General features: G+C 30.8%; 3 protein-coding genes across 5 annotated transcripts; 1 reads left to right on the top strand and 2 right to left on the bottom strand.

Moving 5' to 3' along the window:
- Positions 1 to 7,801: 7,801 nt before the first annotated feature.
- Positions 7,802 to 8,686, top strand: LOC133035200 (uncharacterized). The gene is made up of 2 exons (XM_061111065.1): positions 7,802 to 7,966; positions 8,063 to 8,686. Exons 1-2 carry the CDS (start codon positions 7,802 to 7,804, stop codon positions 8,684 to 8,686), a joined length of 789 nt encoding a protein of 262 aa, XP_060967048.1.
- Positions 8,687 to 10,116: 1,430 nt separating this feature from the next.
- Positions 10,117 to 14,025, bottom strand: LOC115705429 (protein trichome birefringence-like 33). 2 transcript variants are annotated; one of them, XM_030632763.2, is made up of 6 exons: positions 13,712 to 14,025; positions 13,384 to 13,612; positions 11,852 to 12,023; positions 11,545 to 11,744; positions 11,283 to 11,441; positions 10,117 to 10,785 (listed from the first exon to the last, which is right to left on the bottom strand). In XM_030632763.2, exons 1-6 carry the CDS (start codon positions 13,902 to 13,904, stop codon positions 10,446 to 10,448), a joined length of 1,293 nt encoding a protein of 430 aa, XP_030488623.2. In that variant the 5' UTR covers positions 13,905 to 14,025; the 3' UTR covers positions 10,117 to 10,445. The 2 variants fall into 2 exon arrangements, with proteins under 2 accessions (XP_030488623.2, XP_030488622.2); XM_030632762.2 differs by having other exon boundaries at positions 13,384 to 13,621; positions 13,712 to 14,021.
- Positions 14,026 to 15,786: 1,761 nt separating this feature from the next.
- On the bottom strand, positions 15,787 to 20,793 carry LOC133033630 (uncharacterized). 2 transcript variants are annotated; one of them, XM_061108618.1, is made up of 11 exons: positions 20,424 to 20,793; positions 19,718 to 19,760; positions 19,286 to 19,339; positions 19,123 to 19,186; positions 18,769 to 18,825; positions 18,555 to 18,655; positions 18,429 to 18,467; positions 16,769 to 16,857; positions 16,609 to 16,684; positions 16,313 to 16,360; positions 15,787 to 16,203 (listed from the first exon to the last, which is right to left on the bottom strand). In XM_061108618.1, the coding sequence occupies exons 1-11, from the start codon at positions 20,585 to 20,587 to the stop codon at positions 16,123 to 16,125; spliced, it is 816 nt and encodes a 271-aa protein (XP_060964601.1). In that variant the 5' UTR covers positions 20,588 to 20,793; the 3' UTR covers positions 15,787 to 16,122. The 2 variants fall into 2 exon arrangements, with proteins under 2 accessions (XP_060964601.1, XP_060964602.1); XM_061108619.1 differs by having other exon boundaries at positions 19,704 to 19,760; positions 20,424 to 20,530.
- Positions 20,794 to 22,628: the final 1,835 nt, after the last annotated feature.

Here is a 22,628-nt window from a genome sequence, read left to right as displayed (position 1 = left end):
TTGGAAGCTCGGTTATATAGACCCATGGTCCCCATACTAGTTGAGGCCATACTGCTTGTAAGACTCAGTTAATTGATTTTAATTAATCAATTATAATTCTAAAAGTTAGACTATGTCTACTTTATGAATTCTCACAGTTTAAGGATGAAATCGTAAATAAAAGGGTTTCTAGGTTTAATTATTAATTAAGAGACTTTGTATGTCTAATTAATAATTATTTTAAATGACAATATTATTTAATAATCTATTTTAGTTATTAAATAATTAGTTTTGGCATTTGAATGATTAGAATTGGAAAAATGACATTTTTGGAGAAATTGAAATAAAATTGAGGAAACTGCAAAATCCAAGTGAGGTCCATTTCCCTCTATGGCCGAGCACTCCCTTTGTGTTTCCCAATTATTATTTTTATTTTTTAATTGTCATGTAATTGCTAATCAAAGCCTAGCTATAATAGGAAAGTGGTGGATCACACTAAATAAGGCAGTTAATCAATTACACAGTAAAAGAGGAAACTGTTTATTTGGAAAGTTGTGCTCTCCTTTTTTCCTATATAAAGCAACCTTGTTCTCTTCTCTTGTATGGATGCTATCAGCCACGAAATTAAGAGAGAAAAGAGAGAGAATTTTCGAAATCCTTGTGAGATGAGTAGTGCCCACACACATCAAGTGGTATCTCAATCATAGTATGGAAGACTATGGAATTTCTGCATCAAAGAAGGAGAAAAGAAGATCCAGGTTCAGATCTTGGTGATGCTCTGCTACAGAAAGGAATCAAGGGCTAGAGATGCCGAACGGAAGGAGTCATATTATTCCGCCGCACCTTTGTAAGGTTTTCTAACTTTATATGTGTTTATTTTAATTGTTTTAGAATTCATATTAGGTTGTTAATCCAACATACTTGTTAGTAAATCTAGATCCTGGTAAAATAATTTCCAACAAGAAGGAATTAGGCAACGACTAGTAACTAATCATCAACATGCAACTCGAAATTTCTGGGGAGGTGAGTTTGCATATAATTCAAAAATCAATTTAATGATCTTTGAACTGCATATCAACTAACTATTTCTCCACCCCTATCAGTTCGCAAGATCTTTAACCACTTACCTTAATGGATTTAACCATTGCTAGAAATTAATGAAATTTTTCAAATATTTCAAATTTGTTTGGATAAGGTAAAATCTAGAGTGATCGTTTAAAAAATTCAACGAAAAACTCATATCCACCCCTGAATGTACATCCATCTGCGAATGAGATGAACTACTTTCAGTGGATATAGGCATATTAACTCTTTGCAGAGATTGATCTTGTCAAAACCACTATGAACAAGATACAAATGCCATAGATTAAAAAAAAATTATGGTTGTGCCTTTTTGATGACTTAGGTTTAGTTACATCAAAGAGTTCTTAGAATAGTGCAAGTGGATCTTGGTCACAGAATACCAAACTCATATTCCATACAGTTTGAATCCATTAATAGAAAATGGTTCTTAAACCCTTGTGAGGGTGTAACTGTATTGCATCCTGGAATTAGAAATATAAGAAAATTTCTGTTTGGAATCTAAAATTAAAGTCAAAGACTTAAATTTATACCAAATATAATGAGTAATTCTATCTTGGACCACCACTACTAATTTAACTCTAAGTCAGATTTGCCCATACAAGTAGGAGATTTCTAAGATTGAGGATTTATATCATTGTGGAATAGAATTTTCGGGTTATAATCATGTGTCATTTAATTTTTTAAGAGAAAATATAGAATGACATGAAATGATTTATAGACCATTCATCCAATGATATGTTATTGAGCTAATTCGATATGAATAAGCTAAGAGGAATTAGGATAATTTCGTTTATTAAATAAGAATCCAACGATGCTTCGATTAGCGAAAGTCAAAGTAATCTTATTTACACAATCTTCTTGTTTCATATCGTAAAAATACTAGTCTAAGATGTCATCAATTGATGAACAGCTAGATGTTGCATATACAATATTTATCTTTCGAGATCTAACACTATTATGAATGTCTAATGGTGAAAATCCACTAGGGATTTATCTCATTAGATAAACAAACCAAGTTAGACCAATAATGAAGATTCGAAATTAAACTACAACTTAATAACAGAAAATAACATGGTTCAATATAAATTCATACACAATTCAGAAATTATAAACATATAGCAAGTAGGAATGACTAGTGAAAATACTAAAACATACAATCCTAAATAATTTCCAAGGTTTCCAACAAACTGATACAGTGTCCCGGTAGGCGAGAGTCAAAGTATCATTCATTGAATAGAGTTGTCAGCTCATCTAAAATAGAAACCATTTTAGCAACCTTTTATTCGATCAAAATAAGAATCCAACGTTGTCTCGGTAGGCGAGAGTCAAGGTTATTCTCATTTTATGAGCTTCCACCATTGTTTCATGTTTTATAAGTTTATCTCTAAGTAGTCACCGTAGGGGAGAGTAATAGAGACGAAAACTTACAAAACACTTATCAAATGAGATCTTACGGTGTCAAATGCGTTCAACGAATAACCATCCATAGGGGGACGAAGTCTAGCATCTCGAGGTTATATTGAAAACATTTAACTATTGTAAGACCAACAATAGAGATCGAATGTCTTAATAATAAAGCTCATTATTTAAAAAGAGTTGTATTTTCTTTGAAACTCTTTATTTAATCTATTTATTTTAAATACAGATTTATTTAATTAAAATTTACAATTAAAATGAAAAATTCTAAATATAAATTTTAATTTAATATTTATAAATTTTACTTAGATTGATATGAAAATAACATGAATTATTTCCATCTTAGTAATAATTTCCAATAAATATTTAGAAAAATATTCAATTTAAGTTGTTACAATATTAATTTAAATTAATTTACAACTCAAATTTAATTTTCTATAAATATATATTGCATTTCGAAAAATTAAAGTATTCAAGGATACAATTTTCGAAAATGCATGTTAAAATAAAAAATTATTCTAATTTAATGTTGGCCCAAAATTAATTAATAAAATTAATTCACAACAAAAAATATGATTTTCCTATTTAATTAAATATATAAGAAAAATTTCAAATATTTAAGTATGAACTTAAATATTAATTTTCTATTTAATTAAATACACTAGAAAAATACTTCAAGCAAAAATATCACCTATTTGGATTTTCCTTTGACTAATTAATTCAATTTCTAATAATATACTTTAATTCATTTATTTTAAATTAATCAATAAATGAAAACATCATTGATTTAAGTTGGTCCAAAATTAAAATAAATAATTTACAACTTTAATCTATTTTTCAAAATAAAATTCAAAATTCTAGCATTTAAGAAATGCAATTTTGAAATTTGATTAATAAAATAAAGAAAAAATATATTTTAAAAATTATTTAAATTTAGTTGAAAAAATAAATTTCAACTAAAAAATAATTTTCTATTTAATTAAGTGTCATGAAAAAGAAATATTTAAGTATCATGATGAAAATCAACTTAGATATTTAATTTTTAAATTAATTAAATGTATTAAATTCAAATAATAAATAATTAAGTGTAGAGAAGGCTTAATTATTAATCTCTAGTTTAATACTAGGAAAAATATACTTAAAATAAATTGTACCAAAATTAATTATTTAAATAATTAATTTCACAATGTATAATATTTTCCTATTTAATATTAGAAATAATAAGTAGTCTAGAAATAACAATCTAGAAAATATCTTATTTGTCTAAGTATCTTTTCCACAAAATTTGAAAAAAAATATCTAATTTAAGTTATATTAAAAAAAGAAAAATAGAACTTAAATATTTTCAAATTTAAATTTAATTAAATATCAAAAATTAAGTTGTAACCACTTAATTTAAAAATATTCTGTTTTAAGTTAATATTCGAAAAGATATTAACTTAAAAAATATCTAAAATATTCCATTTTAAGTTAATATTCGAAAAGATATTAACTTAAAAAATATCTAAAGAATCTTAATAACCAATGCCTAAAATTCCTCAACTTAATTCTGAAATTTTAAATCCAAAAGATATTCAGATTTAAGTTGGTTAGTTGTAGATAACTAAATATCAACTTAAATAGGAATATTTAATGAAAATTTAAATTAAGCTTCAGAAAGAATCTAGATGGTTATAATTCTATATTTAATTAAATACAAGAAAATACATATAGTTTAGCTTAGAATATAAAATTCTTTAAACTATGGTTTTCTTAAATTAATTTCAAAATAAATGAAATTAATTATGTTGCTAATCAATTTTATTAGGTTAAACTAGTTTAATTAACCTAGTACAGTTATTCAAATCAGGCAAATGGGCCTTCACAATTGGGGTGGTTCATGTGAGGGGGTGCTGGGTTCAGTATGTCGTACCCACTACTATGGCTCCCAACTCTCACACAAGGCCCAAAAGAGAAGAATTTAACCTTAAAATGAACAACTGTTATTAATTGAATAGGCCCAAAAACTAAATGGGCCTAAATAAAATCTATCAAGAACTATGACATTTTATTTAGCAACAACAACCTATATGCATCTATAATGAAATTAAACACATAGGCTCACACAGGCACACTTTGGATGGGTCCTATCATGTTGCTAGGTCATACACAGATGAAAGAAGATTGTAAATATACCTGTTACAAATTATTTACTTGACCAAGGGAGCCATCAGATCATTAGATCTGGCAAAGAGTTAACCATGGCTATTTGCAATCAAGCAATAATAGGTTTTGAAAACTTACAAACAAGCTAAAACACATACTCCTGCAACAAGGTTAGCTGGATAGTTCGATGTAGGATTTATTTAATTTTAAATAAATAATTTCGAAAAAAAATAATTAATTAAATAAAATAAAAAATTATTTTCGAAAATTAATATAATAAAATAAAATTTAAAATTTCGAAATTAATAAAAAAAAATATTTAAAATTAAACCTACAATTTTGAAAAATTAGGTTTCAACCAACCTAAATATCATTTCAAAATTTGCTAACTATTTTTAAATATTTAATGTTCTTTTATAAATAAAAATTAAATAAAAAATTAAAAAAGATAAATAAATATCTTTTTCAGATTTTAAATGTAATTTAAATAAATAAAATAACAAAATTTAAAAGTTAGCAAAATATCTTACATCTATTTAAAATTACATGATTATAGTTATCTTATTTTAAATTTAAATAAGGTCAAATTATATAAAAAAAAAGATTTAATTTAAAAATTTAAAATCTGACCTTAAATTTAAAAATAAGATAAGATATAATCAAATTTAAAAATAAGATAGATAATTAAACAAAAAAGATAGATATTTACTATTTTCAAATTCAAATTACACTAATATCATGAATTAAATTTAAAAAATATTAAATAAATTAATTATAATAATTAGAATTGAATTAGAGATAGTAAATGTATAAATACAGAACTACACAAAAAATCGGAAGTTAATTCCATGAAAAAGCATGAAAAAACGAAGAAAAACGAAAAATTGCGAGCTGTATCCATGGGCGCCCATGGGCTGGCTTGGGCGTGAAACCTAGGCGCAGGGGGCTGCTAGCAGCCTCTCCGCGCGCGCAGGTGGGATTCAGCTCAACCCCGATTTTTTCGAAACTTCAAAAAATCATAACTAATTCAAATTAAATCGAAATTGAGTTCTGTAAAAAAGTAAATTGCTTAATTTTTTCCATACTATCCAATAAAAATAATTCCAGAAACAGATATTCAATTATTTTTCACGAAAATTCACAAACATCAATCAATCATTAAATAACACTCAATACAACATGATACCATCTAAAACATCAAACAATCGTTTTAAAGTCCAAATTTCTTGCAAGCAAATCAATTACCATGGCTCTGAGGCCAGTTGTTGGAAATTATTTTACCAGGATCTTAGATCTACTCACAAGTATGTTGATTAACACCCTAAATATGAACTTTCTAAAACGATGAAATAAACACATATAAAGTTTAATAAACCTTACATTGGGTGCAGCGGAATAATATGACTCCTTCCGTTCAGATATCTAGCCCTTGATTCCTTTCTGTAGCAGAGCATTATCAATATCTGAACCTGGATCTCTTTCTCTGATTCTTTAGTGCTGAAACTCCTTCTTGCTGAAAGTCTTTCTTCACGATCTTCCTCACTATGATTGAGGTATCACTTGCTGTGTGTGGGCACTACTCATACACTAAGGATTTCAAAATTCAAGAGGGAAGAAAGAGAGAGGGAGTGGTCGGCCAGATAGGGAGAGAGAAGGCTCAGATTTTTCTCTGAAGGAAAAATAGAAAATTTAAGTGTAAATTTCCTAAAGCCTTCACTATCTATTTATAGCATTCCACTAGGGTTAGGTTTGAATTATTTGGCATTAAAATAATGAAAATATCAGTTTAAATTCCCTACAAAAGTGGCCGGCCATGCATAGTGGATTTGGGCCTCACTTTTTGCAATTTTACAGTTTTATCTTTTCTGCATCTGATTTTCTCAAAAACGCCAATTTTCTAATTCAACCATTTAAATGCCAATTCTACTATTTAATAACTATAAATAATTATTAAATAATATTGTCATTTATCATATTTATTAATTGAACCATACAAAGTATCATAATTAACAAATATGCACCTTAAAACTCTTTCTTTACAATTTCGCCCTTACTTAGTGAAAAAATCACAAATAGACATAGTCTAAATTGAGAATTATAATTGATTAATCAAAACCAATTACATGAGCCTTACAAGCAATATTATCTCAACTAGTGCGGGGACCATGGGTCTATATAACCGAGCTTCCAATAAGCAGATCAAGAATTTATAACCTAAATTTACTGACTTATTAATTCTTCGTTGAATCCACGCATAGAACTTAGAATTGCACTCTCAGTATATAGAATGCTCTATATGTTCCACCATATAGACACATCATTAGTTATCCATTGTTATAATCCTAATTTGATCAATGATCCTCTATATGAATAATCTACACTGTAAAGGGATTAGATTACCGTTACACCCTACAATGTATTTAATCCTTAAAACACTTAACCCCGTATAAATGATATTTCAGTTTATGTGAAATGAGATCTCCACCATTTATTTTCGTTTGGTCAAGCTCGAAGGAGATCATTTTTTACTTACTATTCGCCAGATAGAAGCTATAGATTCCATGTTTATGTTAGCGCTCCCACTTAATTGCACTACCGTGTTCCCAAAATGTACGTATCACCCTGACCTAAAAGTAGGCTTAACTAACAAATCAAAGAACACGAATAGCCTCCTGAGATTGAGCCTAATCATAACAGGATTAAGATCATTTGATCTAGGATCAACTAGGCGATATTGACTTGAATAGATATTACGGTAAGTTTAATAAATCTAAGTCAAAGTTCAATATCGGTCACTTCTGATGCATACTCCATGCATCCAACCTGAGCTTTACTTTAACCAATGCTCTGGAAAGAACATAGCATTTCTCCAAATGCAAGTAAACTCTGTTGTAGATTATCATATCAGTAAAACCCTGTGTCTGATAAATCTAGGAAACTTTATTCACATAGTCATGTTTACTTTCCAATGTGTTGACAGCACAATAAACAGGATCAAGTATGTGAAAAGGGTTTCAGATGAATTTATACATTATGTACATATAATCATGAAATAAATCATGTGAACCATGCAACATTAAATGTTATTTCTGATCTATATTAATAAGTAAATCTGATTATATTGAAATGAGTTTTATTTAGGGCATAAAACCCAACAGGAAGTGGCTGTCTTCCAACAATGTTACAGCTTTGTTTCAAGCATGTACCAGTTGAAACTCTTTGCCCGATCTGCTCTTTAGAAGATGAATCAACTTTGCATGCTCTTGTAACTTGTCCTACTGCTAAGAGGTGTTGGGACCGAGTGGGAATAAGAATTGTAGTACAGCAGGAAGACACGTTTCTGGTCTGGTGCATCAACTGATTTCAGCAGCTGGGAAAAGAAAAAAATGAGTTGTTGGTGGCTTTGTGTTGGTCGATTTGGAATGCGAGAAATGACAAGGTGTGGCAAGATAAAAGAGTCAGAGTGGATAGCATTGTTTCGTTAGCAAAAAGCTTTCTTAACCAATGGAAAAACGCACAAGAATCAGTCATTGAGACTACATTTTCTGGTTATATAACCGAAGATGATGCAGTGTGTTGGGTGCCTCCACATGTTAATAGTGTTAAGATAAATGTTGACGCGGCTTTGTTCAACGAAACCCGACAGTTTGGAGTCGGATTGGTTGCTCGTGATACTCAAGGAATGCTAATTGAAGGTTGCACTAAATTGTTCCAAGGCCAAGTTTCTCCTCCTACAGCCGAAGCCATGGGATTCCGAGAGGTGTTGAGTTGGATTAAGAAGAAACAATGGACAAATGTGTGTATCGAAACAGATTGCCTACCGATGGTTCAAGCCTTACGAAGCACAATTGATATGAGATCCATGTTTGGTCAAGTGGTGAATGTTTGCAAGGATACGATTAAGGTTTTAAAAGATGTTAGTGTTTATTTTGTTAGACGATCAGCTAATATGGTGGCTCATAACTTCGCCCGAGCCTCTATATTCTACCCTGATTGCACTTTCAGTTTGGAGTCTGTTCCAACTGATTTGTTACCTATTTTGGTAGCAGAGATGGTTATTTAATAAAAAATTATTTCCATTCAAAAAAAAATCAATATAAGTTGTTCGTCCTCCAATTTATTAGTTCATATATAGAATTGGTCAAAATTATTATTTTACCCTTCTATTATCTCTTGAATTCCTTAAGTACTATTAATTCAATGTGAACATTTAATCTATAATTTCAATCATAGATTTGGATCCAACTGTAATCCCTCCCAGAATTAACAGTTTAAAGAAGTTAATATTTGATCCATTTGAAAAGCTTGTATTCTACTTATTGTATAACATGTTCACAAGCATCCATGTTATTAAGTTTTCAAAATTGAAGTTGTAGGAATCACCTCTTGAGAAACTTTAACAAGTGAATCAAAGAACCTAATAAATACAAATAAGAGTTTATGATAAATACTTAGGATTCAGGCTGATCTACTAATGATCAATATCATTGTGATATAAATAATTTTTTTATGATCATAAACGACACGTTGATAAAAGATATTAATCATATTGATCAGTCATGCATTAAATTATACACAGTATATTTACTAAATATCTATCTACATATGTAATCTGAATCAAAATCACATGTCACGAAAGTATAGTGCTTAGTAAACTGTACTTGGTAATTTTATATTAAAGATTTCATACTTTAATACACTACCAACCTATTTTATTCATATAATAGGATGTTAATTCTCTTATACTTCCTTACAAGATTATTCACTTTCTCTATATGAATATGAAATTTTCTTATATTAATTTTATTTCTATAATTAATATACTTATTTATAATATATTTATATTTTATATATTCTCTAATATATTATCTACTAAATACTCTTAACAGATTTAGGAAAAGAAAAAAGAAAAAACTTATTTAATTTACATTACTATTGTGAACTTATATTACCTAATATATATACACGAATTTTATAGTAGGGTGTTACTTTTGCCCTTAACAGTAAGAGTGTTTCTGTTTTATGAAGAAATTATAAGTAAAAGATGTATCTATGAAGGTGTACATTATATTTATAGTAAGCATTATACTAATTTTTAATAAATTATGAATAATACATAGTATTCAAAATAAAATTAAAAATAGTTGATAACACACATGCTTAAATTTTAAATTCAACATCAGAAATTATTTAGAATGCCTACTATATATAACTACACTCTTAATTTTCAGTATTTAAATAAATTTTAACCAATATCTTAATATTACAATCTACAATATAATTATAGTAAATATCCTAACATTGAAAGAAGAATTCACAATAAATAATTACACGAATTAAAAAATAACAAAAAAAGACAAAAAAGACAAAACAAAACATGTTTGAATCATATTTTTAGTACCATAAAATTATTTAAAATTTTCTAAAAAAGATTAAATTATCTGTTATAATAAAACACAGAAAAATTCCAAGTGCCAAAAATGAAAACACAACTTGTAATAAAACATTTCCCCATATAATACTAATATAAGTGTAAAAACATCCTCATTATGATGAATCAATCAAACAAATTTTCTTGTATTATATATATGCCTATCATGTATGAAGATTTTACACCGAACCTCCTCTTTCCCCTTCTCCCACTCCTCTCCCAGAATACAAAATTGCCCTTTAATCGTTGTTAATGTTACACTTTGGAAAAGAGAAAAATCAAAAGACCCCCGCCCGCAATAGCTAAGATCACTCATCAATATGTGTGCGGCAACATGTACATCACAAGTAAAAGATCATTAGGACTCTCTGATGTTTGGACTAAATAAAAATCAAGGGTAAAAGAGTTTGGCAAAAAGAAGCTCATTCCAAGTATCTTGAAGACCCGGTAAGCACCAGTGTGTACAATCGGCATAGCTGACGGGATTGGCTATTTGCTCAGGAGTCAATGGACTCCATTGCTTCTTGTATATTGATGTGTGTGCGTCTTTCCGGTATAATGAGAGTTGTGTGATGTTGAGAAATGTAACGGGAAACTTCGATTTACGGAATACGTCTCCGATCACCTCCATTATGCTTTTTCTGCTATCAGAACCCCAGTAATTTGGATCTTCTATCATTCTTGTTTCGTTGTAGCAATTACGACCTGGAACACCGCCCCAATCTCCACTCCTATAGGCCAATAACATCAGAATTTAGTTCATAATGGAGCTTAGGAACTGGAATTTTTATGTTGTAGTACTAGTTTTAGGACCCGGAAACAGTTCCAATTCTGTCACGAATTATAACATTGCATAGTTTAAGATAATCTTATAATGATAAGATCTGATTAAAATAAGATTAAACACCTTCCCGTACCGAAACATGATCAACAAATATCTTTCTGAAAACTAGTAGTGCTAGTTAGCAGTTACTTCTCAGGGAGCATGTAAGGGTAGGATTTAGAATTAATACAAGTCCTTTTCATATGTTACTCTAGGATAGACTATACTGGCCTTTTGGGGCACTAATCTGTAACCCTTCCGAATTTTTAGTTAAATGACTTATCCTTTAGAAAGTGCAATAAACCATATGCTTTTTGCCCACATTTCAATAATTTTCTCTATTCATCGTGGGAATCAGGCCAGCTATAGAAAAAGAAAAAAGGAAAACGTAAAATAAAATCTTACTTTGCATGAGTAGGTGACATGCTAGTAAAGAATACTCTTGTCTTTTTCCGGTCCATATTGATCCTCACCCATCTCAACATACTCCTCATTGCCATACGATAAGCATCTTCTGTCGATAATTCCACGATATCCTTAGCTTCGTCATCAAAAGATCCACGCCTAAAAGAAATAAGAATGAGCAAGTTACACAAGTTCAGCTAGAACTAACTGAGAGGTATTAATAATGGGATGAATATTTTAGACCCAAGAGCAAGAAATGTACAATATTTTCATCTTCAAGCCAGTCATCCACCACAAGTAAGTGTTAAACACCATTATATCAACACCCTTCCAATGTTTGCCATGCTTATTGATAGATCCTTTCCTCACAATCCTATCAGATACCCTATGGATGACAGCATTGTCTGAATTTGATTCAAGAATAAATGGTGCCCAGTAGAACTCAATTGTGGCATTATATTCCTAAACAGATAAAAATAAAACCAAAAAAAAAAAAGGTTAGTAAGAAAGTTTTCCAAAAGATAGCAACTTGAACAAGACATCTTTCAAGTGAAAGAAACTAAAGTCACCTTGGCAGTGAAAACTGTCAATGAATCGAAGGTTTCCATTGATTTTCCATCTTCAGGAATGAGTTTGTGAAGAAGACAAACCATGGAGACGTATTGACCTCTGTTCAGAGAATCTCCTACAAACATCATCCGCTTGCCTCGCAGGGTCTCAAGCATCAGCGTGGCATTGAACCTTTTAGGATTTGTGACAACAACGTTAAATTGTTTTGTAATCTACAGTTAAACAATAATTTAACATAAACTAACATGTTTTCTTCTTATTGCATGACCTACAATCATATATTGAAGATAATAAAAAAAAAACAAAAATAGTTCTAAGAAGTTATGTTTCAAATCAAAATGTGAATTGCCCACTTGTATCGTGGGACTGAGAAGTGGGCCCAGATCAAAGAAGGCCCACAGCTTCTCTTGGGCTTCCTATTGGCCCATGAGTGTTTCAACAAAGCTTTTCACTGAAGAGCATTACTTCTTACTGAGAAGCCAAACCAACAAAATTGAAGACAATTCAGTTCAGGTTTCATAGAATTATTATTGAGGTTTTACAAAAATTCTGTCTTTTTATAAAAGAACATAAAACGACCATAACAAGAACAATAAAAAATAACAGTAAAAACTTAATACAATAAACAATATAAAAACCTATTTTGAAATTCTCCACAGTAAAAGAAAAATAAAAAAAAAAATCAAAATTTTGTAGAAATCCTTTTATTATTTTGTTTGTTTGCTTAGAAAATAAATCAGAAATGGGTTCCGTGAACTGGAATTAGCCAACCAAAATGGGCACTAATCATTTGAACGTTTTGACCCATCATGGACATTCTCTACATACGCCCCCACCCAAAAATAACACCAAAAACTCCTCTGGACCTCATGTGGGTTCACTCCCGCACATTAGATACTGTGACTGGCCCAACTTAGCCCATCCCCACCTCAAGAGGGACTGGCATTTCGAACACTCTACCCTTATTACTGACACGTGGATCAAGCCCACAAATAGTGGACCCATCCCATAACGGGCCCTCCGTCACTTTACACTCACAGATTGTGGGCTCGTAACTTTGAAATGAAAATGCGTATCAGAGCACCAAAACTGTTGACCATCTAGATTCTAGACCAACAAAGACCCAACAAATCTAGACACGTGAACGGCCATGATCATCTAACTCGCCGGCAAACCGGTCCAATGGCCAATAAGACAAAAAAAAAAAAAAATCTCAGGCAAGCCGTCGTACCCATTCTTCGCGTTGTCGGTGAGTTTACACAGAGTCGAAACATTTTTGGAAAGAGAGATCGATTCCCAAGATAAGAATTCAATCATATAATTGTAAGAAAACGAAATTAAAGAAGAGAAAAGCAAAAATCAATTATGAGCATCCATAAACCCCCAAAATAATCAGAAACTGAATTTCGATTCTCAATTTTGAAGTTGGGAATGTAAAATTCACAACCTAAAATTATGTTGATTAAAAATTTAATGTAAGGCTTAGCTAAGAAGTGTGTCTGGATAGTGAGAAAGCCAATTAGAATTTCACCTGGGTAGATCACAGCCGTTAGGTTGCCATCTCCAGTGTTGATAATTCGTCTCTGGTCGACCGTGTTCAAGGCAGGTCAACTGAGGTTGTATATAAGGACAATCCGATTCTTCGTAAAGCGGTCGAGATTCGTCATAAACCCAACGTCCGCTGAAAATGTCGCAACTGGGGTCAGTTTTACCGATGGCGAAGGGAAGGGCCTTCTCTCTCTTCTTCTCTACCCCGAAAACTAAACTCGCTTCAGTAAACCACGGTTTCTAATCAAAAAATATATAAATAAACAAAGAAAGAAAGGGAATCATAAACGAGTTAAGAGAAGAGAGCTCACAAGGTCCAGTGAAGTATCGGGGTGAGTCGGAACCGAGTTGAAGCTGCTGGTTGAAGACGCAGGCGACGTCCTCGCCGTAAAGAATGGCGACGAAGACAATGAAAGCTAGTAAGGAGAAGAGGTAAGGAGAGAGATGGCGAGGCTTTCTGAGAACAGAGGAAGAAGATGAAGACGAAGACAGAGGAGGTTTCATTGTTTCAAACCAACCTCTCTCTCTGCTGCCTATTATTCTCCTTCCTTATTTATTTATTGCGTCTGAGTTGAGTTAAACCGAGTTATGTGCAAGCTTTTATTTATTTAATTATTTATTTCATGTGCTCATTGAGTTGGTGACATCCAATGCTTAGAAAAAAATAATAAAACAGATCATTGTTCTTAATTTTTTTTATAATTAGCTTAATTAATGCGCAATAATGTTATTATCTACTAGTACTAATTACATTCAAATTGTTTTATTGTTAATAGTATTATTGAGATTTTGTTTTATTGTTTAATTTCAATTTTATGTAGAGTCTGAGTCAGTCAACTATCAATTTTTTTTTCTTAATTAGAAAAGGAAAAATTAAAAGATCGGAAGGGAGTGATAAGGAAGTGCAGTAGTAGTGGGGGGTACATGATTTTGTACTTGGAAAAATGGAGGTTATGATTTTGCTTGCCTTTTAAGCCAAGTGTCTTAATGGAACAATGAATTTCTTTTTCTTAACTAATACATCACCATAACATTATAATTTATTTTTTAAAAATAATAATAATAATAATTGATGAATGACCATAGTTCAATTAAATTTATAGATAGGCTGTGGTAGAGTGCAATAGGGTAAACTGGTGAAATTTCAGCTTTCAAGTAGTTGGCAGTCTCACCTGCTTCCTTTCTTATTTCTTAACCAAAACACCAATTAGCTCTAGTCTGTTCACTCACAGACAACCAGAAACTGATAATGGTGATGTGTTAACAAATATAATTTTAAATGCTAACTACAAATTAGTGATTAGTGCCTCTTAATTTATTTAACAACCGGCGAATAGTAGTATTACTGATTGTTTAGTGGAAAAGAAAAATTATATGTGCTCATTTGGATAGGATGTGAGGACCGAACGTATTAAAGGGAAAGGAAAACAAAAGTAGTTTGCACTCAAAGCTATTTTAGCAATCTTTTTTACATAATATTAATCTGCTTAAAAATGGATATTTTATTTGAAGAAAGAAACAGAATGTGAAGATTCAGAAATGAAGAGTGAAATAGTTATATACATCATTCATCTTTTGTCATTGAATTACTTCTAAATAGCCTTCTTCATGGGTTAACATATATTTGGTTATTGAGTTTTAGCAGGTGCTATGCTATCCAGGTGGCTTTGCAATGTTGTATCAGGTATGTTTTTGTCCTGTTTCACTGATTATAAAATCTTCAAATTTCTTGAAAAATCATAGTAACGTTTCTTTTGAAATTTTTCTTTTATAAAAAAGGTTAGAATAGGACTATCACCAACTACCATGTGACCCAACAATAAAAAAAATAAAAATAACCTCCACAGATATATTTCTCAAGGATTTCCTTACGCAATATGTTGACTCTTAAGTATTATAATTGTTGTGTTAAAAAAAAAGTAGTATAATTGTTCAATAGTTTTTGGTTTATTTCAACCAAAATTAGCAATCTAATCCTTCCATCTACCACACCATATGAAAATTTACAATAGGTGCATCAAATTCAGTCATGCTAATTTCTAACATATGCCAATTTAATGCATCAACCTGATTGTCCAGTAACCAACCACATACTCCACTTTCAATATTGAGATTTAAGATTCAAAATCACTGGTACCAACAAAGAAAAAGACCCAGATAATTTATAATGACCCAGTTTGGATCCAAAAGAAAAAGAAAGATCATCGGAAGAACCATATACGAGCCGAAGTGGTTTGAGTTATTACATACAAATCCTCTATACAGGTTTAGAATATGATCGTTTAATAAGAAACAATACAATAAAATACAAGTAAATCCAGATACTTGAGAAAATACTTGTGTTTGCTTCTATTTTTTATTTTTTTCTTTTTAAGGGAAAAAAAAATTCACGAACGGTGTATGCCATGTATTAGACCAGAAAATAGTCTAAACAAGACTAAATAGATTTCAGTATATTCAAAATAAGAACAATGCTAGCAATAGTTACAATAAAGAATCCAGGGACTGCAGCTACTGAGTGTCCTAAATATAGCTGTGGTGCATGATCCAAGTCCTAGTTCTGTTACTATTCTAGAGACTGGTTTCAATGTAACAAACAATGGGAATTCGAAAGAGTAGACTGCTTCGGAATGGAAAAAAAAATGCTCAACTTGTACTTCATTGCTGAAATGTTCATGTCAGAGAAGAAATTAACAAAATGAACTCACCATATGAATGATGCTCAGAAGTTGACGGGGGAATATGAGCTACGGTGACCTTGAGAAGGTCCCCTGAATTTTCGCACCAGAGATGCAAAAAGACTCTGCAATGGGAAACAAATAGAAATGTTCCAGTCACTAATTATTATAGAGAATAAAAATAATTTATAAAAAATTGAAAGTATAGGATTATTGAAAAACACGGCAAATTACCTGTGTTCTTTGTGGTATACTACTCCAAAACTCTAAGTTTGGAATTATCTACAAAAAAAAAAAAGAAAAAAGAAAAAGGAACGTCAAACATTGTTAGAAGTAGAGGAAGATGAAAAGGTGGGAAGTTACTGGGTGCAGCATGGCTAGTAAATATTAGGACATACTTTCATTTTCCAGAATAATGTGAGAAAATGCATAACTCTCGAGAAAAAGCATTCCCCTTTCAAAATTTTATGTGGTATATAACAAAAATTCTTGAAAACTTAGCATATATTTAATACTGTGTATCGACATACATCTATGCCACGAATGCCTTGGAAGTAGCGGTATACTGTACCAACCAGCAGATATGCTCCAAAAAGACATGCAGAACTGAGACCAGACAAAAAAACATTAGTTCATGCAAACAGCTCGGTAAAGAGGTAAGCTGGATAGTTGTAAAAGTAAAGCTCATACATTAATAAGAAGAAGCTAAACCAGCCCCATCCTCTCCCATGAATATCCACAATCTCAGCACAGCCAGAAGGATGTCTCAGCACTGTAGCCTGTCAAATCAAATTATAATGGAAACAGTGCAAAGTGAAAAACATGCTCATTTGGAAAACTTTATTCCATGGAATCTCATAATCTCTATTATTATGATGCGCATCCCAGGCCTCCAATTAGGTTCACTTATGCTAGAAGGGGTAAACAATGTAAAACCAATGATGAGTTGGCATAGGAAGGGGTATTTTGGTAAATGTTAATAATGGTGAGCTGCCTTTTGTATTGAGGGTGAGTGTTTGGATTCAGTATGCAATTTGTAAGAGAATTCTCTTCTGCATCAGGGGAGAGCTACCTTGGCTCTCTGCCTTTTGTGGGAAGATTGACTCTAGTTTCATTTTAATCAATAACAGCTCCCATATTACCTAAATCCATCTGTGTTTACTGTTTTATTACTGTTACTGTTGCTGGTTATTGTTGCTGGTTGTTTGAAGTTGCAGCAGGTGCTGATCATATTATCACCCAATTAAGTTGATTATGAGCCACATCAATAGCATAATAAAGCAATTGTACCCTTTTCTTATTCCCTCAACTACCAATATTCCCTACTTAATAGGCTTAAGAATGCAAAAAATGCAAACAATATATAGCAAAACACTAATAAAAGTTTTAGCTAGAAGTTGATCCATACAAAAGTGGATAAATTATGGTGCCGTTTGGTAACACTTATATTTTCTAATTTTTTAATTACAAAATGAAATTAAAATTTTTGTTTTTAAAAATTTTGCTTTTGAAAAACAAAAATGCGTTCTGTAACCACTTTTGTATTTCAATTTTAAAAACAGAAAACAAAAGTGTGTTCTGTAAAGTTTATTTTCATTTTCATTTTTTGATTTTATTTACGCCGGGTCTAGGTCCGGGGTCAGATTTGGGTTCAAGACAGCGGCCGGGTTCAACGCCAAGGCCGTGGGGGAATTTGGGTCTGGGTCTGATCGAAGTCCAAAATATTAATTAAAAAAAAAAAAAAACTGTTTAAAAAAATATTAAAAATGATTTTTTTTTGTTTTTAAAATTTTGATTCTCAATTAAAAAATTGAAAGGTAAAAACAGTTTTATAGAACATGTTTTTGAAAAATATTTTCACTTTTTCAATTTTAAAAATAGAAAACTGATTAAAAAAATGTTACCAAACGGCACCTATATAAGTGCACAAACTGAATAAAAAATTCTGTAAAATACAAATGGGACAGGTCTACTTAAATAATTTTCTTAGACTCCCTAACTGTATCATCCAAGTTAAAGCTGGGTACAAAAGCAGATTATAGCTAATTAAGAAACTAACCAGGATGAGTTAGAAATTGGCATAGGAGTTTGAACCTCTAGTAAAAAGTTATTAACAATTGCATCAGTATTTGATGAAAAATTATCACTAATATTCCCGGCATACAAATGATTTCCACATAAGCTGGAGGTTATGTTCTTCTTAATAGAATGAAAAAGTGATTTCCAGTAGGAGCTATCAAAATAATTTTTGTGCATTAAAGTTTCTTCCCCCCCCCCCCCCCCCCCCCCCCCAAAAAAAAAAAAAAAGAAGAAATTACAAAAATAACTCTTAATAATCAATAGCACTTACATAATCACATATCCCAGTTTTATTCAGCAGCTGTGGTCCCTGTAGAGAAAAAGAAAAGATAGTAACCAATAAGTTACTAAATCTCTAGAATCTTATGAATCACAAAGATAGTAACCAATAAGTTACCTGAACTCCATTAACATCACAAATCACAGACACTGTAAGTGAACAGCTGTCCTTTCTGCTTGACATCTTAACAATGACACCCTTGTGAGGCACCTTCTCATCTGCCAAAAATTATAATTAAGCAAACATTCAGTATCCATATTTCATTTCTATTTGGCAATTCGGGCCTACTTTTCCCTGACTTATAATGCCATTTCAAACAAGGAACATTTACCGATAATGTTAATCTTTGTGCTTAAGGCATGCCCGATGGTAGTGCACAGAGGGTAACCTGTATCAAGCATCAAACCAATAACATATTACAGCTAATAAATTCAATACTTCCCCGTAGTTTAGATTTATCAGAAGGTAGAAGACATAGATCTCAAGCATATGAGAACTACCAAAGGCTAATTTGAACATGAACAGCAACTTTATTTTTGAAACTCAATACGAAATTGATCACTCCAACACTTGCTCATTGGACTGAGGCATGTTTTGGAATTATGCAACAGGAACTGAATATTTCCAAATTATCAAATATACAATAGATGAAACAAGCAAGGATGAAGCCTCAGAAAATCATTACCTCCTACAGTGTGAGCTACAAGTGCACTGCACTCCATGCCACAATGTGATGGGCCCCCACAATCCTACAATTACGAGCAGAAGAAGTAAATAAGCAGAATTTTTTGGGAGGAAAGGGGTAAATTTGTGTTCGTAAAATGAAATTTTTTATTTGAATTCATTACCCTGCAGTCAAGACATCTAGGCAGATCGTGGTTAAAAACCATTCCATCACAAAGCTGCACAAAGAGACCAATGAAAAAAGAAAAAAAAAACAACATAAGGAATAATAGAATCTAAAATAAACATAATTAAAAAAGCAATTCAATGATTTTTAGTACAAAGCTACGATTTGAGAAAGGAAAACACCAACCACAAGAAACAATGTTCCTTAGTTTCTTGGCAATGGTTTATATCAGTGTTTTTTAACTAATTATAGAGAAGTTTTGTGTCAGTTTACAGTCAGTTTATTTTAACCTTCTAGCCAAAAATACAAAAAGGGAATATTGAAGTCCATATCTATTATAATTAAGCCTAACAACAGCAGTTATTCGAGATGATCACAGTGATAAGAACATTCAAATAAAAACAAAGATGTGTGACCTGATGGAGCCAACCTGAAACCATATCACAGTCCCATTTACTGCCACCTTATAAAAGCTGTAGAAGTGAAATTTAAGCGGCAAGAAAAAAAGCCAAGAAATTAGTTAGAATTTAGTCTCATTAAATATAGAAATATGTACACAAATGTAATATGGATTGCTTATCCACTATATAAGCTGAACCTGTTATTTGAAAAACGACATCCACTATCAATATTAATATGGTTTCCGTACAAATAGAAATAATTGTCATTCAGACAATTTGTTGGATAAAAACATCAAGGAGGCACAACCTAGTTTCTCCAAATGAATGATTGTCATGTCAAGCTCTTTCAGCAACATAAGCATGAAAATTAAATAAAAAATATACTGCCTGAAATTTCTAAGAGGATATTTTACTCTAAAATAACAACTACAGTTTAAATACTCATATCCTGCTTGATACCCAATAAGGATTTTTAAGCAGTAAGAAACATCTACATTGGAAAGCGTCTATAACAATGGACACAAAATGCAAATACCAAAAAAATAAAATATAAGAAATAAGAAATGCCCATGTCAACAAACGGAACCCAAATTACAGATACAGAATCAAAACCCACAAAAAATGAGCTACAACCCAGTTGAGAAAATAGCACAGATCACAGATTTAAAGGTGTAATATCATAAATCGCGTGAAAGAAAAAAGATTGAAATGAGTTAAAGAGAAAGAAGAGAATACCCATCTTCGCTGAGAACGCCATGAGGGTATTTGGGGAGAGGAGAAGCTAAGCTGAAGTTGTAAAGCTTGTTACGGTCGCTAACACTGAATTCGCAGATGGAGAAGGTGTATGAAATCGTTGAGAGAAGAATAAAGCACTTTAGTAAATCTGCCCAGATTACCATTTTTACTTTTTGATTCTCCACGAAAGGAGACTGAATTGGTTCTCCCTCAGATATTCATCAGTTCGCGTTGTATATTGTATTGAGTGGAGTGGGTGTTTGGAGCAGTCCCAGCTCAGGTGCGGAAGCGAGACAAGACGACTCCACGAGACACAACAACTTACGCGGCAAACGTATGAAATGGTGTGATGAGGTGCGGTGCCGTAAGTTTATTAATAATAAATAATTTTTGTTGTTTTGAATGAGAAATAATAAATAAGGATAAGTTGAGAAATCTTTTTTTAATTTTTGTTGTTTTGAATGAGAAATAATAAATAAGGATAAGTTGAGAAATCTTTTTTTAATCCAGTCTAATATACTTTTATTCTTTACTTAACTCTAGCTTATAATGTACATAATTTCAGGAGTATATTTTATAAAAATATAAAAATAGAAGTAAAAATTAAAACAAATAAAGTAAAGTAGGTATACAATGTAATTTCTGCTAATAAATAATTAAATAATAGGGTTTATTTTATAAATATGGTTTTTTTGTAAGTGGTTTAGAAATATATGGAGAAATAAATAAATTTTATAAAAACTGGAAAAATGAATAAAAAATTTAAAATATGGAAATAACTAATTAGTATATATAATCTCTCTCAACTAATGATTTAGAAAGTTGAGAACCCCTATTTTTTAGAACCCCATTTTTTCCAGTGTTTTGCTTAACCCAATATTTTCTCCTTTGTTTTTTTTTTAGCAACAATCAAATTATTTTTTATTGAGTAATAGTCTAATTTTTTGTTTGACACCCAATAACAAATTTCTAAAGTTTTTTTTTTATAACTTTTAATATTCTACACAAATATTTATGAAGTTTTGTCATTGATCTTAACTTTTTTTTTTTTAAAAAAAAAAAATGGATTTTAAGGTTGCTAGTGCCACACATAATGAAATAACATATATATATATTTAGCTATTTACCCTAATTAATATGAAGAAAAAAAAAAGAATGTTAATTTTCAATATATAAAGATTAAAAAAAAAAAAGTAACCTAATAGTCATATAAGTGATACTTTTTAACACCATATAATTAATTTGGAACCTTAAAAAAAGCAATAACAAAAAAAAAAAACGTAGTAAAAAAAAAAAATTATCCTGATACTTTTTGGACACTATAAAAGGAACCTACTTATTTTAACATTATTAAAGTAACCTAAATAATTACATGCATAACAAATAGTAACCTAGTACTTTTAAATGCCATAAAAATTAACATATGCTAGAGACAACATCACAAAGTAACCCGATATATTTTTAATACCACTACCATTACACATGTAGTCTATTGGCAATATCAAAAAGTAACATAATATTTTTTTAACTCCACTACCATTACACATGCAACTTATTGGCAACATCAAAAAGTAACTCGATGATTCTAAAGTAACTTGGTACCTAGAATATTGAATTTAGTTGTGTGCTACATTTTGGCTGCTTTTAATGCAAACATAACATTAGTTTTCCTTTTTGTCTTTTATTATATTTTTGAAAGTAACTCGGTACTTGAAATATTAAATTTTCTTGTTATTCTATATATTTTTTACACATGTAACCTATTAATAACATCAAAAAGTAACCTGATATTTTCTAAAGTAACTTGGTACCTGGAATATTGAATTTTGTTAGTAACATAATTTTTTATCTTTTGTCTTTTATTTTGCTTTCTAGAGTAATTTGATACATAAAATTTTGTTGATGTGCTACATTTTTTACACATATGTAACCTATTCGCAACATCAAAAAGTAACCCAATATTTTTTAAAATAATTCGATACCTGAAATATTAAATTTGGTTGATGTGTTATATTTCTTACACATGTAACCTATTGACAAATCAAAAGTAACCTGATGTTTGCTAAAGTAACCTGGAACCTGAAATATTAAATTAGGTTTAGTGTGTTATATTTTGACTGGTTTTAATGCAAAAGTAACATGTTTTTTTGTTTTTGTCTTTTTGTCTTTTATCCTGCTTTCTAAAGTAACTTGGTACTTGAGAAT

The sequence above is a fragment of the Cannabis sativa genome, chromosome 1 (assembly GCF_029168945.1).
Source record: "Cannabis sativa cultivar Pink pepper isolate KNU-18-1 chromosome 1, ASM2916894v1, whole genome shotgun sequence".
In the NCBI taxonomy this organism is placed as follows: domain Eukaryota; kingdom Viridiplantae; phylum Streptophyta; class Magnoliopsida; order Rosales; family Cannabaceae; genus Cannabis; species Cannabis sativa.
Note: the sequence above shows the minus strand (reverse complement) of the source record. Positions and strands in the feature narration are given on the sequence as shown.

What these genes read in the sequence shown, in the direction of transcription:
- LOC133035200 (XM_061111065.1), top strand. Translation starts at nt 7,802, where the DNA reads ATGTTACAGCTTTGTTTCAAGCATGTACCAGTTGAAACTCTTTGCCCG. An exon ending in AGCAGGAAGACACGTTTCTG is followed by an intron (nt 7,967 to 8,062) that starts GTCTGGTGCATC and finishes AGAAATGACAAG; the next exon opens with GTGTGGCAAGATAAAAGAGT.
- LOC115705429 (XM_030632762.2), bottom strand. Translation starts at nt 13,904, where the DNA reads ATGAAACCTCCTCTGTCTTCGTCTTCATCTTCTTCCTCTGTTCTCAGA. An exon ending in TGACAGTTTTCACTGCCAAG is followed by an intron (nt 11,745 to 11,851) that starts GTGACTTTAGTT and finishes TTATCTGTTTAG; the next exon opens with GAATATAATGCCACAATTGA. An exon ending in GGCTTGAAGATGAAAATATT is followed by an intron (nt 11,442 to 11,544) that starts GTACATTTCTTG and finishes TATTTCTTTTAG; the next exon opens with GCGTGGATCTTTTGATGACG.
- LOC133033630 (XM_061108618.1), bottom strand. Translation starts at nt 20,587, where the DNA reads ATGGTAATCTGGGCAGATTTACTAAAGTGCTTTATTCTTCTCTCAACG. An exon ending in CTAGATGTCTTGACTGCAGG is followed by an intron (nt 19,187 to 19,285) that starts GTAATGAATTCA and finishes TCGTAATTGTAG; the next exon opens with GATTGTGGGGGCCCATCACA. An exon ending in AAGGCATTCGTGGCATAGAT is followed by an intron (nt 16,361 to 16,608) that starts GTATGTCGATAC and finishes TTTTTTTTGTAG; the next exon opens with ATAATTCCAAACTTAGAGTT.